Source organism: Eupeodes corollae, chromosome 3, assembly GCF_945859685.1.
Source record: "Eupeodes corollae chromosome 3, idEupCoro1.1, whole genome shotgun sequence".
In the NCBI taxonomy this organism is placed as follows: domain Eukaryota; kingdom Metazoa; phylum Arthropoda; class Insecta; order Diptera; family Syrphidae; genus Eupeodes; species Eupeodes corollae.
Window position 1 is genome coordinate 726,559 of NC_079149.1, and position 20,402 is coordinate 746,960.

General features: G+C 28.7%; 1 protein-coding gene across 2 annotated transcripts in view; it reads right to left on the reverse strand.

The window, feature by feature from the left end:
- The window catches only part of LOC129949277 (aquaporin AQPAn.G), a 36,478-nt gene extending 19,002 nt beyond the window's left edge, over window positions 1-17,476 (reverse strand). Inside the window, exon 1 of one of the 2 annotated variants that reach the window (XM_056060636.1) lies at window positions 16,830-17,476. In XM_056060636.1, coding sequence (XP_055916611.1) covers window positions 16,830-16,845 — 16 coding nt within the window. In that variant the 5' untranslated portion in view covers window positions 16,846-17,476. The remainder of the gene's footprint in view (window positions 1-16,829) is intronic. The other variant, XM_056060638.1, reaches the window with a different exon arrangement.
- Between the last annotated feature and the right edge of the window lie 2,926 nt (window positions 17,477-20,402).

Here is a 20,402-nt window from a genome sequence, read left to right on the forward strand (position 1 = left end):
TTTTAAACTTTGACATTAATTATTTAATTACACAGTTTACAATTATAACTTTATTGTATCACATATCGGTAGGTGCTTTTTCAGTTTATTAATTTATGTAAAAATTATATGGGTAAGACAATATCCATTTATAAAATGATGACTGTTATTTAAATAAATATGTCATTTCCAAAAAAGTTCCGCGAAAAAAAATCTCATCAATCTGAAATTATATTCTAATTTTATTGTTTTTTTTTTTTTTGCTGACACGCAACTCCTTGGAATAACCCGCACAATTATTTATCTTGCCATGTGACCCAGTAAATTAATATTCTAAACCTAACCAAAACTAAAACAAACAAAGACCCCTTCCTAAAAATACAATACAAAATAAATAACTTATCCTTCGCGACAACATTGTTGTTTATTTTTTTATATTTTCTTTTGCAAAAACAAAGTAGGTATACGATTATTCGTCTATATTTATGGAATAGCAAAGTTCAAGGTATATATCACTTTCTATTTCATCAATCTTTACGAAGTGTATCTTTGAAGTTGATTTGAATTAATGAATGAATGAATTCAGTGTGCCTACAGGTGGGCAAGTAAGACAATAAATATATTAAAACTTAAAAACGGGTTTATTCCTCATCGATTCAATATTTTTATGGTTTTCTAATAATCAATTTGATTTTGTCTGTAAAATGTAAATGATAATTTATGAAAAAATCCAATGATCTATTGATTTTATGTTGACTATTCAAATTATTTAATGAGAACCATAAGAGTGTAAGGGCTTCCTTACACGAAGTTCACATGCTTTTAAATTAAAAGAAATACATTTTTACAACAGCATGTCGAGAGGCACAATAACACTTTTAGAAATAAGACCGTTTTGATATTTTTCAAACAAAAATATGGTATGGTAACTCTGTTTGGGTGATCATTTCTTCAACATACATTACATGCACACATCAAGCATAGAAGGTGACATGACATATGTTGCCCCCAGCTGTGTGTCAGCTGTCAGACATCATACACAATTTACAAAAATATTAAAATTAAAAAAAAAGATAAAACACAATATAAATCTATTTTTTACTGCCAGCTTGTTTATAAGAGAAAATAAGTTGTAAATTAAATTTATCAAACATAGAAAATCTAAACAAATTTGAATTTTTCATAGTTTATATTCAGATACAGATAAACGTTAGACAGAAGAGCTTTTAAAAATGTTTGTCTTTAATTATTGTAATTAGTGTATAGATTCAAAAACAAAATGGAACTTGAAATTTTCTAATTAATTTAAGTAAATACCGAATTTGAACTGACCCTAAACCTCTTTACAAAAAATGTAGTGAAATTTCTTCGTTTCAGAGAAAATTTTTCGGACTATGATGAAAAATCAAATAAAAAATATGTTCCACTCGTGTACGGATACCTTTAGAATCGTACAGAATTTAAAAGTTTTCATTTCTAAATATGATTCTATCTACAAAAATTCTTGTGTAACTGGTTTCATTTTAATTCTAGGCCAGGTTGGAGTTGATCTGTGAAGTGTGCCAAAATATGAACGCATTTGCATATTGAAAGGGAAGATTTAAAAAATACATATATATGCAGTTTGTATTGATTAAATTTTTTTTAATTAAACAAATTTGATAATTATCAACTTAATGTGATTTAAATTTATTAAAAGTGATAATACATAAAGTTATCCAACTTGATTAAAGACAAGAAAATAAATAGCTTTTTCTTGAAGAAGATAAATGTGAGATTTTCATTTTTTGGAATCGGAATTTCCGAAAAAAATAATAATAATAAAAACAAGATCTTTAATTACTCAAGGTCAAAGTTACTTTTTATTTTTTAATTTATTATTATTATTATAGCTAATTTAAGGTATACAAAAGTATATATTATTATTTTTTCTCAAAATGACCGATTTCGTTATAATTGGATGTCAGTGCAAAAAGTGACTGTAATTTATTTATTATTTTTATATTTTTGTCCGCAGTTCTATTTGGAAAAAAAACCCATTTGCGATGAAATTATTAAAATGATAGTTTAATTTGTTTGAACTTGGAAAAAATTTCGCAAAAATTAAAAAAGCGTACTCTCATATTTTAATTTTAAGTTACCAAAACAAAACAGTTATTCAAATTTGCAATTATAGTAAACATTATCATTACATTTAAAATAAGCATCATTTATAAATGCACAAATTGTTGGCAATTTCAAAATATTTTTTTCTCTTATCCAAAATTAATATCACCGTCAAAGTTAAAAATTTGAGTTTATAATCAAATTTCTACAGAGTTTTGATTTTAATCTCAAAAATTACGCTCAACTTTTATTTGTAATTGTTTTATTGTAGATTTTTGTCATGAACATACATATTTGTCAAATATTCGGGAATCGCCGAATTGTTCAAGTTAAGATTTAAAGCTGCGGATCTCAATAAAAGTCACTTAACTAATTATGTCTGTCATATTAAAATAAAACATAAGTGGCTCCCCAAACATATTTTACGCCTGTTTCCTGCATCTAACGATACAAAGCTTAAAGTTATGAATTCAGTTTGTTATTTAAGTTCAATTCATTTTTTCATTCTATTGTTAACATTCCAAGGGTTTTCGTCTTGTTCGCCATTCTAATTATGTTAATGATTCTCTAAAAATAGAATACACATGTTTGTATCTATATTTCATACCCATCATCGAATCAAACAGGCCTATTTTGTGCTTTGATTCGTAAACAAAATATTGGAAATCAAACCTTTGCCATGATATTATATGTAGAAAAAATTGTCTGCAATGTTTCATAAACACGCCTTCATATTTATGCCAAGAACTGAACAAAGCAAATAAAGAAATTAAGAAAAAAGTTGCAGTTGGCATTAAATAAGCTTGTTGTTCGATTTCTGGTTTAACTTTATTTGCATTGTAATTTTGGATTCAGATACGGATATCATACTATTTCCCACTTAATATAGTACATCAGCATATCGTGACGACAACCGAAGGATATTCACTATGTGTAAGGTCTTGAGAAAATTTAATAATCCATATATCCCACTTATACTTGACCAACGAACCGAACGTTAAGGACTTATTTGCATATTCTCGTAGGCATGTGTCCATGTCCATGTACGTGTTTTCTGCAAGGTAGGAAATGTTATTTCACCAGTAATGGAGGTCAACAACAGAAGTAGTCCTTTCGTAAATACAAAATTGTAGGTTCAAGGAGTTCCGCAGTTAGAAAAGAAAATTGCCAATAACTGGAGTATGGGAAGTTGAGTTATATTTTTGCAATCTTCGAAATATGGACACCACTTCGTAATAAATCAAAGGTGTCTTCTTATTGAAAAAAGAAAATCAACATAAAAAGCTACTTGCTATTGTTATGTAAAACACAAGAAAAAAAGAAAAATGTTAATTTATAGTTCTTTTTCTTTATGAATTATGAAATTTTTACGACAGAAAAACGGCTTGTTTTTAACAGTTTTTGAATGTTTAAATTAGAAAAAAAAGAACTTAGATCTATTCATTACATTTTGTATACATACGATTATAGCTCATATCAATTTCATGTAAATGTTTTGATAAAATATCCTAAGGAAAATTTAAGCAAAACTTCAAAAGAAAAAAGAAAAAAGTTACATAGTTCCTTAGGCTTTTTAGATGTGGAGATAAAATCAAAAGCTGGCACAACTGACTAAGTCTAACTGTTAGGTTCTCCATTTATTTTTATGTTCTTGTACCTATATTATTTTTTGTTTTTGGCTCCAACTTTTCAATGTCATCTTAAATCTTAATCCGTGATTTATTGTTTCAGTTTTCAAGTAGGCTATCTACTCGACTCGTATATAAATTCAACATTTCCCCTTGATCCGGCAAAATTAAATCCAACGGTAGACGAAAAAATAAATGCAAACCATTTACAAACAGGTACTTACTTTTCAATGCAGTTCTAGAATTTCCTCTTCTGACCTTAATTGAAGAAGAAAGTGTGATCGTCCGTAACGATAATGTGCAATATAAATGATTATTCTCTCGCATGGTACTCGTACTCGTACTCGTAATTTAAGACTCAAAGCACATACTGAGTGTTGGGGGAATGGGAATCAATATAATAGACATCAGAGTATCTTCATGAGGTGCCTCCGCGAGATTTATTGTCCGGAAGGTAGTGGAATTAGCATGTGTATTTTATAGCATAATACTTCCCCCATATACATAAATGTAGATAACTCAATGTTTTGTATATTATATCTAAGTCTAAGACTATAGAGTATACCGTTCAGACCGCAAAAAGTCTCGGGTGTTGTATGCAAATATTTCAGCTTTTTTCGTGTTTGCTAATCTATGCATATTATTATAATACTCTTTCTGCATTGAATAGAATTTGAAATGTGACGAATACACGACCTACGCAATGTCAAGAAGACGATGAATTGGCCTCCGTCCGCCGTTGTTGGCGCTGTGGTAGCTTCCTCATTATAAAGAAGACCTTTCTACATAGAGTGCACAGCGCAGTGGGATATTCTAAATAACACATCAATAAAGGAATTAAATAGAGGAATAGGCTCATTTCTCAATTTCAGGTTAGCAGCGGGTTATGCTGAAAGCTATGAATTAATTCATTTTAATAAAAGTCCACTTAAGACGGATGTATACTGAAATCAATTTTCATATATTTGATGTTGATTAATATCTTAAGACCTGCTTTTTTTTATCAAAGTTAGCAAATATATATTCAAGGTTATTAGGTTATTGGGCTTTTAATTTATTAAATTCTTCTAGTTTTAGTTTGAGAGTTCTTCTTGACAATTTTACACTGTCACTATATCTTAGCCGGTCAGCCTTTATCAAATATCTTGAATGGTGCTTATTTCTTATACTTTAGAATAAAAAATTTCAAATCAGTGCTCCAAAATCAACTTATAGACGCCATCACTTACAAAATAATCAAAAGATAATTAAAACTTGCTCGACACTATTATTATCTTTAATAGATTCAAGACAAGTTATTTTTGTTTTGATAAGAAAGCCATAATCAAACTTTATTAAAAAATTGAAGTTTTAGTTTCTTATCAATACGCATTACTATACCCATGTCTCATTTTGTTGCTAACGATGCGTATTCTACTTGGATATTCGTTTATTTTCTTAAGTTTAAAAATATATTTAAAATGATGCATGATAATTGCGAGTCAGGTTATTTTAAGTGAAATAGAATCCAATTATTCAGAAAAAGATTAACTTTGTCAAAGAGAAATACTTGAGAAACAAACTGAGACCTTTTCGTGTGGTCATAAAAACAACAATACCCAAAACTTGGAGATCAAATGTCATAAAAATCATAACCCGAAATGTTTGTGAGATCCTTAAATAAATAGTCATCTCAAGATGTGTTAGTAAAAAAAATAAACTTGTGGTTTATATTTTTCTTTCCAATGATACTCGTACGCAAAATAAACAATAAAATATCGGTGCTATAAATATTGAAGAGTATAAAAAGTTTAATTGATATATCATGTCTATAGTTCTTGCATAGTCATTTATATCCACAAAAAAGATACTATAAACTTCCGCACGGGAGTGGTTCTCATTTTGTTGATGGATATAAATATTTTTTTCCCTGGGTGGAGTAGAAGTGTGGTCACCTTCAAAGATGGTATAACATTTCAACTGACTTTGAGTTCTACATGGAAACATGATAAACACAATATTATTATTATTCTATAAAAAGGTGTGTTTGCATAGAGTACACGAAAAAGATATAACCTGATGGTGATTTCGTATGTCGTATATTTTAATTAATTTTATTAAATAGATCATTTAACACTGGACTTTATAAGGTGTTCCCTATTTTGTAATAGACTTCTATAAAATACTCAGAAAATCAATCCCTTTGGTGATAGTTAAAAGATAAATGTTTCGCGTCTTTAATTTATTGCCTACACATTAAACATTTAACTTTAAGTAACATGTAGTTATATAATATGTAAATTAAATACAAAAAATTAGTCCCTGAAGGTCCTTGTTTTTATAGGATGAGAAGGTCTATTAAAAAAACTGTCTTGCTTTATCTAATTTAGATATGATCATTTCTATTATTCAATACTTTAAATGCAATTTATTATTATTATTGTAGTACCCATGGCATGATGGTTAGTGCGTTGGGCTGTCATGCGAGAGTTCTTGGGTTCAATCCCTGCCTGTACCACCTAAAGTTTTATTAACGGGTACTGCCTCTTGCGAGGAATCGACAAATTCTCCAAGAGTAATTCTTGTCATGAAAAGATGTTTTCTCAAATTAGCCGTTCAAGTTCAGCATATAAACTGTAGGTCCCCTCCATCCCTGCAATAACTCGCATACAGGAATGGTTGAGAGTTGTAAGTCACTAGGCCCTGGTTCTCTACGGACTGTTGCGCCACCTTATTTGTTTATTTATAAATGCAATTTATGAGCAAGTTAGAAAACTATTATTTACAATTGACGAATTGGCCATTAAAATTTTTAGATAACCATTTCTAAACCAAAGACATATCAATGCTACTAACTTAACACGACAATGTTAGTCATATTTAGGAGTTTTGTATTTTTATGCAATTGTTGAATGTTTGTTTATAATAAAATATAGAACAAAAACTAACTTGATACAATTTTAATACAAAATTATTTTATCGTTCTTTAAAAAATGTGTGAACCAAAAACTTACAAAGTTTCTAAAGATATAAATATTTTTAAAAATAACGTCTTGGTTGACATACAGTCAAAGCTTATCCATTAAAAAGCCGATATGGTTTTCAAAATATTTGACTTTTAATCGGCGATAATTTTATTTGATCGCACGTCTTTAAGTAGATATATAAAATTGTATACCCTAGCGAAATATGGCATCTTGATCTCATACGATTCGATCGAAAAGATTATGACAAAGCATGAATTATTACCTACTAAATAAGTGAGCTTAACTTTAAGCCTAACTGATTTATACCTACGAACGTTCTCATATTAATAAGGGTGTGTCTAATCACGCGAATTAATGCAATTTCTAACCTATCTCTTGAACTTATCCGCTTAACTCAGGAAAAAATATAAAAAAAAATTTTAAAACTCAACCATAAATCTTAAGCTGTCATTTGGGACTACACCAAAAGACTTCAAGTACCTGAGCAATTAACCTCTTATCTAGACACACTTATCGACCAAAAAATATAGGAACATATTTTATACTGAATGTCGGAGTGATATTATTGAACCAGTATCTTACTATATGCGCTTTTCAACTTTTCACGTGGTAATCTACCATGTGAAAGACTTCATGGTGCAATTAAACATTTAGCAGTGCAGCATAAAGTTGACACACCAGAGGCAGCGGCGGCGTTCGTATGAGTATTCCCAAATGGTTAAGTATCGTAATGTATGAACATACAGGTAAGGTACACCGATCATATATAATCATTCACTTTTTTTGCAAATCCAAAATCCAATGAGCTTGGAGATTATATTAAGATTAAGGAGCGGTGGTGGCGGCAGAGGAGGAATACTGATACTAAACTCTTGAGATGTCAACTTTTACCAACAAAGACTGATACTTTGTGAGCAAGATGGTGTGATTTTATTAAGTGAGTTCAAAAGCAAATCATGAATCACGTTCGGTATCTGTAACTACTTTTTCTTTTTTGCCAATAATTTATCATCTTCCATGAACCGTTAAGAAACACTTGGAAATAACGATTATGTCTAATTAAGAAAGCTTGTTCAAGTGAGGAAATTTGTACATATGTTTTCTGATGGTTGTCAATACAAGTTTATCAGAAAACGATAAATTATTTAAGTTTCTTTGGGAATAAACTTATTAATCAAAATAGCTTTTATTATTGCTTCATCTGTGTAAATTTATTAGTAAACAACTGTTGAACATATCTCAGCCTAGAAAAGTAATCTTGTGATAGCGTTGATAATGCTGATTGATTAGAATAAACATTATGTATTTATATAGATTGAAAATATGGAACATGTTTTATTTTTATAAAACATATTTTTAGTGTTTTATAGGTAAACTTCAAAGGAATAAAGTTAGATGTGTTAAAATAGAATAAAATATTGTCTTGGTTTACTAAGTTATCAAAGCAATTGATACTATAAATATAAAAATAAATTGGGTGGCGCAACAGTCCGTTGAGAACTAGGGCATAGTGTTTTACAACTCTTTACCATTCCTGTGTGCGAGTAATGTTGTCGGAAATGTAGGAGACCTACAATTTATATGCTGAATCCGAACGGCTAATTTGAGGAAGCACTTTTTCATGACAATAGTTACTCTTGGAGAATTTGTCAATTCCTCGCAAGAGGGAGTATCCGTAAAAAGACTATAGATGGCATAGGCAGGGATCGAACCCAAGACCTCTGGCATGACAGTCCAACGCGCCATCATGCCACGGGTACTACTAAAATTGATACTATGACTTAAACTTTTTAGTTCACGTGAAGTTTTTACTATTTTTGGGAATTTGTTTTTGGAAAAGAATCGTTACATTTTACACATTCGTGTGTTTTGCATAAACATATTTCGTATTCAAAAATTGTTAGACTTGGATCTATTCAAAATATGCTTTTAAAGCATGTTTATATTTGTAAGCTTTTGAAAGTATTTTTTTTTTCTATAAGATATTAATTTTAAACTCAACAAAACATATACTTTAAAATTTGTGATAGAATACCCGTGGCATGATGGTTAGTGCGTTGGACTGTCATGCTAGAGGTCTTGGGTTCGATCCCTGCCTATGCCATCTAAAGTCTTTTCACGGGTACTGCCTCTTGCGAGGAATTGACAAATTCTCCAAGAGTAACTATTGTCATGAAAAAGTGCTTTCTCAAAATTAGCCGTTCGGAGTCGGCATATAAACTGTAGGTCCCCTCCATTCCTGACAACATTACTCGCACACAGGAATGGTTGAGAGTTGTAAGTCACTAGGCCTTGGTTCTCAACGGACTGTCGCGCCACCCAATTTATTTTTTTTTTTATTAATTTTAAACTCAACAAAACATATACTTTAAAATTTGTGATAGAATATATTTAAAGTCAAAATTAACTTTACATTTCTGAAATACGAAGTTAAAATTATTTTCAATTCCGGATGTAGTTTCTTTTTAGCATCCTAAAATTTAATTAAAATAAATTAGGTGGCACAACAGTCCGCAGAGAACCAGGCACCAGCGCCTGCAATTCTTAATAATTTTTGTGTACGAGTCATTTTAGAAATGGGCGAATCTAAACGGTTAATTTGAGAAAGCACTTTTCATGAGTTACTCTTCGAGGATTTGTCAATTTCTCGCAATAGTACCTTTGAAAAAAACATTGTTTTTTTAGGTGACAGAGGCAGGGATTTAACCTAAGGCCTCTGGCGTGAAAGTCACGGACACTACATCCTACAAATAACAGATCTAAACCTTAGACCTTAAAAAGGATCTACTTTTGTTAATATAGATTTTTGATTATTGTCTAATGTCTTCAATCTCAAAAAGTACAATACATACACACTTTTTTGATATATATATATACATCAATTTTAAAATATCATTTGATCTTTAATCTTCTTAAGATTTAAATCTTCAACCATATTTTTTCTATTCAACTATTAAAAACCACTTGGAAAAACACAACTTAAAAATCACTCCTTTTTTCACTTTTTTTTTTATTATTTGTTTGTTTTCATAACAATAAAATTTGAATTAAATTATTACGTGTGACCGCTTTATAGACATCATCATCAACATCATTCATAATATTTGTAGTGATCATCATCTCATTAAAACGAGAACTCAAACTTAAATAACAAATTAAATTCAACACGTAACTAAATATATATATACGCAAATGTTCTATTGTTAAACGCAAAAAAAAATCTAGAATAAAAATTCGAGACACAATAGATTAAGATATAATAAAATTACTTCTGGTTTTGACTAATTTATTTCGAAAAAAATCATAATATTTTTATTCATACCACAAAAGGAAGTTAAAATTTATCACTTTTGCCTTTTTTTGGTGAATTAAAAGGAACGCGATTAGGGTTAGCTCACTTTTTATTTGCAAAATTATATATTTAACGTGATGTGGAATATACGAGTATGTACGGGTATTATATCAAGTAACGTTTAATGGTTTGATTAACATTATCAACATCACTTATGCAAATCATGCAAAGTCCTATAATCTCAGGGATATCCTTTAGAGCTTTGTTTTTTTGCTTTTTAAGCTATGCGTGCCACAATAAAAATAAAAAAAGAACTTACTTCTATGGAAGTTAGCGTGTGGTGCTTTAACTCGTATTACTTTTTCAATAATGAATTCACGAAGTAAAAAATCTTGTTCATATCTCGTTCCTATTCCTACCTTTTCTTGATATCAAACTCTCCCCAGCTAGATAAACAAAATAAAAGTAAACTGAGAACAAAAATATTTCATTCGTAGCCCAAAATTTGTTCTGTCACAGAAGTTCTGCTGCGTAAAAAGTAAATATAAGAGTGCTTACGTTTAAATTCTCCAGCAGCACTATGCAAATATTAAAACGGAATTGAAGCAGGTACAAAATTAAGGTATCTTTTAAAATATCGGTCACATTTTTGGTATTTTGAATGTAAACGAAAATGTCATTAGCGTTATCAAAATGTTCTTATTATAACATAGGAGAGACTGAGGTTCTATTAAAATTTGAATTGATTAAATTCCGAAGAATTATTAAAACACTTTCGATAGGGCAAGAAACATTTCAGAATTACTTAAATGTTTGTTTTATTTTACAGCAGCTTGCTAATATTTATAATACATAAATATTTAAAATCAATTAAAGGTTTTTTGTAAACAAAAAACAAAATATTTTTTCCCACGTTATAATCATGACATTGGACTTATACAGGGTTATTTAAATTTTGAATTTTCTGAAATCAAATTTATTGATGTTACCTTTAAATTTTGCTTTCAATTTATTTTTGTATAAGTTGAATTGATAAAAAATATATTTAAATTTGCAAAACAAATTTAACTTATGTTACCTTAAAAACCCTTGTCTCCCTTAAGAAATATTTTACTAGAAGATATTACTTTAATGTATAGTTTAATTTTAACGTTCAAATAATTACCAACTATACAATTTTAAACTATTCTACAAGTAGGTAAAGTTGTTATCAGTTTTTTTTAAGTAGGTAATCTCATTGTTGAACTTGGGTACTTATTAATAAATTTAGATTCGTTCATGAGCTATATACATAACATACGTACTTAGTGATATAATTGTTTATATTTATTTAATCCATATGAAATTTGTATTCACCAATGAACATATGCAACACGGTGTTTGTTTTGTTCCTACTGATAAATTAAAGAAAAATGTTTAGATATGTGCATAAGAAGCTGAAGCTAGGTAAATTTACATAACAAAAAAAATCCGCTTGTTTATTTTATGAACTGAATTTTAATATTGTTTTTATCAGCATCATGCTTTTTATTTTCAAAGTCTATATTTAAGTAATACAATTTTTGGGAAAATTTGTGGTAGAAGTATACACAATGAATATTCATCAGCTTAATGTGAATTAACACAAATATTGTTGAAAATTAAGTTGGTAGAGATCATCATATCATTAGTTTCGATTCAATTTGACATACCTATATTTTGAAGTTTGAAAGGTATAAAGTTAAGTAATTCTTAAATACAGCTTTCAGCATATTACAAAATTAAAAATTGCCATTTTAATCACAACAAACACGGATATTTGCACACCAAGTCCAAAACCCGGTTTTCGCGAAATTATCGGTTTGGCCGTAAACCTAAATCGAAAATTCAAGTTTTCCCATACATTTTTGGTAAACCACAAGTTTTCGTAAGCCACAAGTTTTATATAAACCCTTTCGAAAACTAGTAGCAGTTGAAAGTTGAACTAAACAAACAAACCTTTCGAAGCATTCAGCGCTAAAATTAATGTAAACAAAACAGCTGATGGCTGCTGTCAAAACAATTTGAAATAAATTTGGTCGTGGTAAGTAATATTATTTATACAATTTTCTTACAAAATAAGAATTTTTGCTTTTTGTTTTGTATTAACAGAATATGGAAAATTTGCCAACGTCGAGAATAAAAGGCCCGTTGATTATTTGAGGCACTGGCGGTTTTTTTATGATCCTCCAACCAAGGCTGATAGTTCGTAATGACGTTTACAAGGGATGCGCCTTCGAACTCGTCGCCACAAATATGTTCTACGCTTTCGCTTACTGCCACAATGTGCAAATCGTTGTTCCAGTGAATAAAATCACAACAGTAGGCTATCGCTCCTTGATGGACAGCAATGCCAACATCAAGAAGATCCTCAGTGCTTTGGACAATCCAGGCGAGTCCTCAAAGGAAGAAGCCAAAAAGATAGTCATGGATAAATTGCAGTTTTCTGGCATCTCTGATTGCAGCCCATCATTACAGCTTCAGTGATCGATCTGGATGAGTGTGATTTTGGTATGAATCTGGAACTAGGAATTCACCTTTTCTGCTCCGGCCATAGGGACGTACACGAAATCGTTCAGAATCTTCTCAACCCCACCTATAAGTTGCTCGAACGGTCATCAATACAAAATTTGACAGACGGTGTTAACCAAATTTAAATGTCAAATGAAAACGTGTAAATGTTCAGTGTGAAAGATTTTTGGGTTTTCGAAAACTTTTTGTTTTGCCAAAAACACGGTTTTGGGTTTGGTGTGAAAAGACTATAAAATCCTTTAGTTTTGAAGTCAGTTGATCTTCATAAGAGCAATAAGCGATCTTAATTTAATATTTCCAATAATTTTACTTTAAACTAAATATTTGTTGTCAGAAGACTTTAAAACCTTTTTTAAATTCTCTTAAATCTCACACTTATGGATACGATCTTAAGTCAACTCTGGTTGTTTCAAATAATCGCGTTATTGATGTTTCATAAACAAGAATAAAAGTAAATTAGTAATATTTTAGGATTTCAAAAGAAAACATGAAACACATAAGGAAACCAAAGAAGAAACAACTAAATCAGATCGATATTATTTGCATACGAATGATATGAAATATTTGTTTTTGTGTCGATTAAAAATCGAACAATATTTGGAATTTCTTGTTTTTTTTTCAGTGAAAATTATATATTGGATTAATAAATTAAATATGTAATTATTTAAATTAAAAAAAATCGTATTTAAAATATTTTTGAAAATAAAATTTAACTCTGTTGTTGTAGCCGTTGCATTAAAGGAAGATTTTTTTTCAAAGCCATTGCTCTCAATAAAATATTAAACAAATTTGAGGTTTTGCTAAATAATTTTAATGAATATTCATTGATTTAGTAATGCTAACCAAATGTAATTATATGGTTCAACTCAGTGTGCTAATAAAATTCAAATAAATATAATAAACCTTGTTAATTCAATGGAAACGTTATTTAACCGGCATTGTTTAAATTATTGTGGGTCTTCTCTATACCGGTTATTTTGTTTTAGTTAAGATTTTTTAACTGATTTTTTTTCTTTTATTATTGTTAATAAAATTAAAACAATAACAATCGTCAGCTATCAGCTTGACAACCACGTGCAAGATAGACCTGTTTTTCCATTTTTGCAGTAGGTTTATTCTGTGATGATTTAATTTAGTTAATATTTCCACATATTTGCACATTATACATATGTACATATATCACCAAAGAGATTAATAAATCTTTTTAATATTCGATTTTAATTCTATGTTTAATTCATACAAAAAAACAAACACATTGTTTTGAAATATTTCAATTCGATTGTGATTAATTGATGATACAGTTGAGAAGTATGTAATTCGCTACGCGATGCTATTGATTTCGACTCAATAATTAAAAAATTAAAAACAGTTTTCTCGATTGACAAACAAAAAAAGAAGCAATTAAATTGAAGTTGTTGAGTTTTTATTAGAAAAATAATATTTATTGGATATTAGTTTTTTGTTGAATTTTAGTTATTCACACTATCTTTATATATCTTTAAGATTGGTACTTTAAAAAGAGCGGCAAATGTGCACAAAAAGCACATCAATTACAAAGAAGTTGCTTTTTTACTAAAATATTTTTGAATTTGGGATAACAATGTTGTCTATTTTAACACTCCTTTATTATCATGTTAATGGGATGTAGATAACACTTAAGTAATTCCTCTTGTACTTTCCAAATTATCTAATTTTTCCATGAACAATTCCACTTAAAGAAATGTTTGTTGACACTCTATTTAAAAAAAACACCCTAGCGGTATTCAATAATTCTTGACCTTCTTCATGTTTTGCAATTTTTACATTTTTTAAAGTGTTTCTAAAAATTGTCGATTCGATGTATGTATATGCTGGTATTGAGATTTAAGTTATTAGAATGGCATTTACCGTAAAGCTCGTAATTTGTTTAATTCCATTAGAAAAAAGACCCATGGAAATAACTATACTCAATGCATATTTATATATTTGCATATATTTGCGAATTTAAAAAGTACTTTATATTTTTTCGAAAAATACAAATATTTGTTTTAAGACAAAATTAAATTAATGTAATCATTTTTGTTCATTATTCCCATAGGAAGTTACCGTAATTGTCAAATTAAAAATTTCCTAAATAGCTCATGAACCAAAAACACTATAGAGACTTGAATTAAATTTTATATAATATATTGTAACGTGACAAGTAATTTTTTTGAAAAAAAAATCCAATAAACGTTTTTTTTATAAATCAAAAAAACTTAAAAAAAATGTTTACCTGGAAAACTTTACGAATACAAAATGATTTTATCTTCAAAACAATTTCGTGATACGAAAAATATTGTTTTTATCATCTGGTAAGATTTAAAAAAAAAATAGAATTGACAGTTTTTTTATAAAAAATGAAAACCTAAATAACAATACTCAAAGTTGGTAAAAATTGAATTTCGACTCAAATATCTTTTAAAAAAAATTAAGATTTAGGCTTTCAACTACTTTTATCTTTTAAAAAATATTGTTATCAACACTCAGTAAAATTTTGAGGAAAATCTATTTTCTTACAAACAATAAAAACCCAACAAAAAAAAATAATATTAACACTGATTAAATTTTTTGTTTTATTTCAAAGAAAATATTATTTTCGATATTCAGCAGTTTTTTTGTAAAAATCTAACAGACCGTTTTTTCATAAAAAAATAAAATCTACAAAAAATAGTACGCAAATTTGGAAAACATTGATGCTTGCTATCTCTCAAATTAATTTCATACATCCAATTTGTGAAAATTTGTTTCCGACTAAAATTCTACTTATCAAAATTAGATTTTCAAACTAAAATATTTATATATATGACAAATATTGTTGGTAGTTTTAAAATTTTTAAGAATAATTCAACTGACAACTTTTTTAACCCAATACGAAAGCCTACGAACTTTTAAGCAAGACAAATCGATAGACGGGATGGGAAGCTATCAGTGTGGGTTCAATCCCAGCCTCTTTTTTTTAAATTCAAAAATTCCAATTTTTGAATTATCTTGAAATTGAGTGGAGAATAAAGTTTTCAAACTTGAAACACATATTGTAGATGAATAAAACTCTTCTATAAAATTATTGTCTCACATACAATAACTCCATTAAAACTATGACTTCTATAACATCGAGTAATTGGAAGTGAAAAGTGATGACAAAACCTTATCACGTTATATTATCTCCTTATCATTGATTACATTCCTATGTTTTTAGATTTTTTTGTTTCACTTAACTTAACAGAAGTTAGCGAGTTGTAAAATTTTATGACACCTCATGTGAACTAATAAACTTTAATATGCCAGCAAAAATAAATGAAAAATGGGTAAGACAATAAAAACTATGCCACATAAATATTTAAATGTGATTAAAGAAGATATTGGTGAAGAAGTTCAAACTTTATAGTTGAAGACACGGAAACTGATACCAATTAACACAACATTGGATACAAAAATTTGCTTAGCTATTTTATAATTTGGCTCTGTTCGGTATCAGTATCGGTATTGCCAATCATCAAAGCGACGCACAATAAAAACAAATTTCAAATGAATAACAGATTTCGTTGATTAACATGATTTCTGGCTCAAACCATTCCAATTTTTGGTTCACACAAATAAAATGCATAGCTGAGATTGAGCTGCACGAACTTCTTTTTTTATAATATGGTTTGTATTTTAATGAAATGTAAATATATGTTTTTATATTTTCGATGGTTTGAGCGGTCTTCAAAATAATCGACTAATTTTAAATTTATTCGGACAGAAACAAAGTGAAGGATTTCAAGTCTAATATACAAATTAAGAAAAAAAAGGAACTTACACTTAAAAAAATCATTCAATAATTCAAATCTTAAAAATCTCTTTAGTATTCTATGAACTGAAAACACTTTAGTACATAAACTTAACACTATTCATTACCGAAAATGAAATGAAACATTTCTGCAAAAGACTAAATCAATTAAGTTTATGTATGTCAAGTTTAGATGAAATCTGAGAAAATATTTGAACATAAAAAATATTTTTTTCTCTTTTGAATCACAAATATTTTTCTTTCTTGAATTATAATTTAATATTCTTTCAAAAAAAAATTAAGTAAATATTTTCAGTGCATTAAATATATACTGTTTCTGAACTCTGAACTAGTTATTAAAAAGTTATTCAAAATCTCATTCAAGACGTATCTCAAGTTATCAAAAAAATTCAAATCACTTCAAATCAAATCACTTAATAAATTATGAATAAAATAAGTTTCTTAAACTTGAAAGCATGGTACAAAACAAAATGCACTTGTAGGAGAAGTTCACTAACCTGTTTTCTCGACCATCGTGATAGAGAGCTGCAAATTTATACGCCTTGACCAAAGTAGAGCAAATGACGTTCACACTCGCCAGAAGACTGACAGAATATTAAATCTCGAAACGAACGCGTATAGAAATGGAATTCCTGAAGAAGGTATGAAACACTCTTAAGCTCGCGCTGCACCCGTTTGTTGGAATCTTAGCTGATTAAAGAAAACAACCAAACTAACGATGAAGACGAGTTAAGATATAAAACAAAACTCTTAGCACTAAAAATGCACTAAAACTACTTTTCCTCAAACACCGGTCGTAGGTAGGTTCCAATTTCAAGACACAAAAATGTAAGTTAATAGAAATTTAAAATTAAAGAAAAAAACGAAGAAAAAGAAGAAAGTTTTCTTATTCTCAAGTTAAACGTGGGATATTGGTACTTCAACAGTTAAATTCAAACTAATAACAAATACAATAATTGATTCCGATTTGGCAGCAGTATTTAGCCAAATGTATAAACTTTTTTGATTATTATTATTATTAACCAAACAATAACTGATTGAGACCGCAAATTCGCGTGGTTGTGCTTTGGTACTTTCTCGGGCTGTTGGCGCTGTCGCTTTCAAAGTTCGAATGGAAATAAATGAAAACGTTAAGCTACAAAACTGATATAGTGCGCTGACTTCAGATGTAGAGTTGTGTTGAATGTTGAACTTGTATACGGCTGATGTGCCAGAGAAGGCGCAGACTGGCAGACTAGCAGACATAAGGCTCTAATGCCAGCCATAATAATAGTTAGGCATTGTTAGGTGTTACCATATATCTGTCAAGAAGAGTTTTTGATTTTTTTTTAACAATAATGCTAAACAACGATAAATTTTGGTTTGACAATAATTATCATAAATAGTAAAACATATAATTAAAATAAATTTAATTCAAAATTAGTCCTTAAGTTTATGAAGTTTATATCCAAAAAAATTTGAGCTTTGCATGCTTTGACTTTCTCTTGACTCGTTAGTCTTATTAGCTCACAATTAATAAGAATTGTTGAAAAACTTCAATTATCCGTTATTGACGGATTCACAAAGTATGACACGTAAACTCATATTATCTCTAAGTTTTATGTCGGTTATTTTAAAAATTAAGCAAGTTACAACCATTTTTGCAGTTAAGATCAAGCTAAAAACTTTAACCATGTTTTTTTTCGAAAAAAAAGTTTTTTTTTTTAAAAAAATCGGTTACCACGATACTTAAACAACGAGTAAACGGATTCACATATTTGAAATTTTGGATACTTTTTTATTTCAAAATGTAGAATTTGATGTGATTATTGTAATTAGTTTTTTTTTGGTAATAATTTATTAAATTCTACGATTAAAGATCAGATAAAAGAAAACAAAATCTTATCAATGAAAAATGAAAAAATTAAAGTGGTCACCGCAAATACAGTTTTTAAGTAGTGGTCTGAGGTATATACTATACAAATTATTTTTGTGACTTATTTACAATTGAAATATGATGATTCATAACCAAAAACATACCCTTTATCTCACAAAAAGAAGCATTTTGAAGCCTTTTTTCATTTTCCCAAGACAAAAATTACAAAAACACGCCTTTTAGCCGCCGCCGTAAAAAGACCGTAACCCCTTAAAACACTTCTGTGGGAGGTGTTAAAATTTCTTTAATTCTAAGACTAAAATTAGACATCAGCCAAAATTAACTAAAAAACACTAATTCGTAAACTTCTCATGATGTAAACAGTGGTGACATGTGCAAAGGAAAAACCAAACACATGTACGTTTTCAAAAAGCAATTATTCATCCTCATCAGTGGGCACTTGTATTACGATCCCGAGAAGATTCAAAAGAATTCAACGAGTTTGTATTCAATAATTCAAAATTATACTTAAAAGATATTAACACCGCCATAATTACCAAATCATAATGTTTTGTTTTTAAATTGGATGTTGTTGTATTTTAAATTAATGTCCTCTAAAAATCAAACAATACCTCATAAAACAGAACTGATGGTCACCATATTGTTGATTTAAGTTGTCTTGTAAAGTTTTATGTAGAAAAACAAAATATTTAGCGGTTGGTGGTTCAGTGACGGTCGGATTGCATGCAACCAAATAGTGAATTCCTAGCCATGATTTTTGTTTTGTCTTAGACTTTGGCAAAAAGATAGAAAGTGAGAGGCCATTGAAGAAACCCCTTAGCTACGTCATAATAAATGAATGAATGAATTTTCTAGTGTAAGGTTGGCATTGCTTTGGTTGGTTTGATTATTTAAGGCTGCTACTGTAACAGAGGTTGCGTCATGTTTGTAGGGAGTTTGATAGAGTGCGTTTCTGCAGAAAAAAAAAATTAATTTAATTTATTTTGATTTAGATCGAAAATTAGGTATCTTGGGAGTTTAATACAACACAGTTTGAATCTATGCAATATAAGTTGATTTTTTTCGATAACTTCTATAAGAGCCGAATGAAGTATAAAGAACTTAAAAACAAAGGTTAAGTTAATAATTTTAATGAACAATTTGTCTTGCTAAGACTCGGTTGATATAAGTATTGGCGCAAAATGTTAAAGAACATTGCCTAATATTAAGCAGTTTACTGAGGGAGTTCAAAATTGAAAACCTTTGCTAACTATTAAAAAATAAGCGTCCAAAGCAAATACGCTTAAACGCACCTTTTAATTGGAATTTCCAACTGTTGACTGGACCATTCAATCTTATAAGAATAATTGCGTCAAATGTCAAATGGGTTTACCAAATTGCTAAATGGTAAAGTAGCCATTCCGTTATTTTTTACTATAGTAAACTGTTAAAAGATAGTAAAATGTTAAAATCGTTTAAAATTAGCTAAATCATCTTTTAAGTTTAGTAAATTGCTGAAATTAACTTTACCATTTTACTAAATTGTTTAAAAAATCGAAGCTAAATTGCAAAAGCCTTAAAAAATATTTTAAAAATTAAAGAGTTTGAAAAGTTTCTTTATTTCAGATATATATAGATACAAAGTTTCCTATCTAAAAAATTGATGGGATCTTTTGTATTTTTTATACCGGTAAAAATTTAAGTATAGGTATATTTAATAATCTTAATAACAGACTACTTAGTTAAAATTTTCTGTATTCAAAAAAAATGTTTAACTTTAAATTTTTAGTTAAATAAATAAAGTCCACTTTTCTACAAAACAAATTTCAACACGTTTTTATGTTTCCTAAATTAATTGATTTTTTGATGACATTTTGGTCTAACAATTCCTCAATTAAATTTTACCAAACGAAAAAATAAAATCAACTTCAATCATTTAAGTTTTACTTCAATTCATAATGATTAAAAATAATCGTGAACTTTAACCCCACGTACATATATGTATGTAGTTAATATTTTAGTAAACTTTTCTCAAAAATACCCGTGTACGTCATTTTCCTTTCATTAGTTTCATGCGCTTCAAATGATTGTGAAAAATATTTGATAACTACGTTCATGACGAATTAAACAAAATTTAAAGTTCAAGTAATTTATGGTATTATTCATACCAAAATAATTTTTAAACAAATACAAATTATAAACTTGATAATTTACA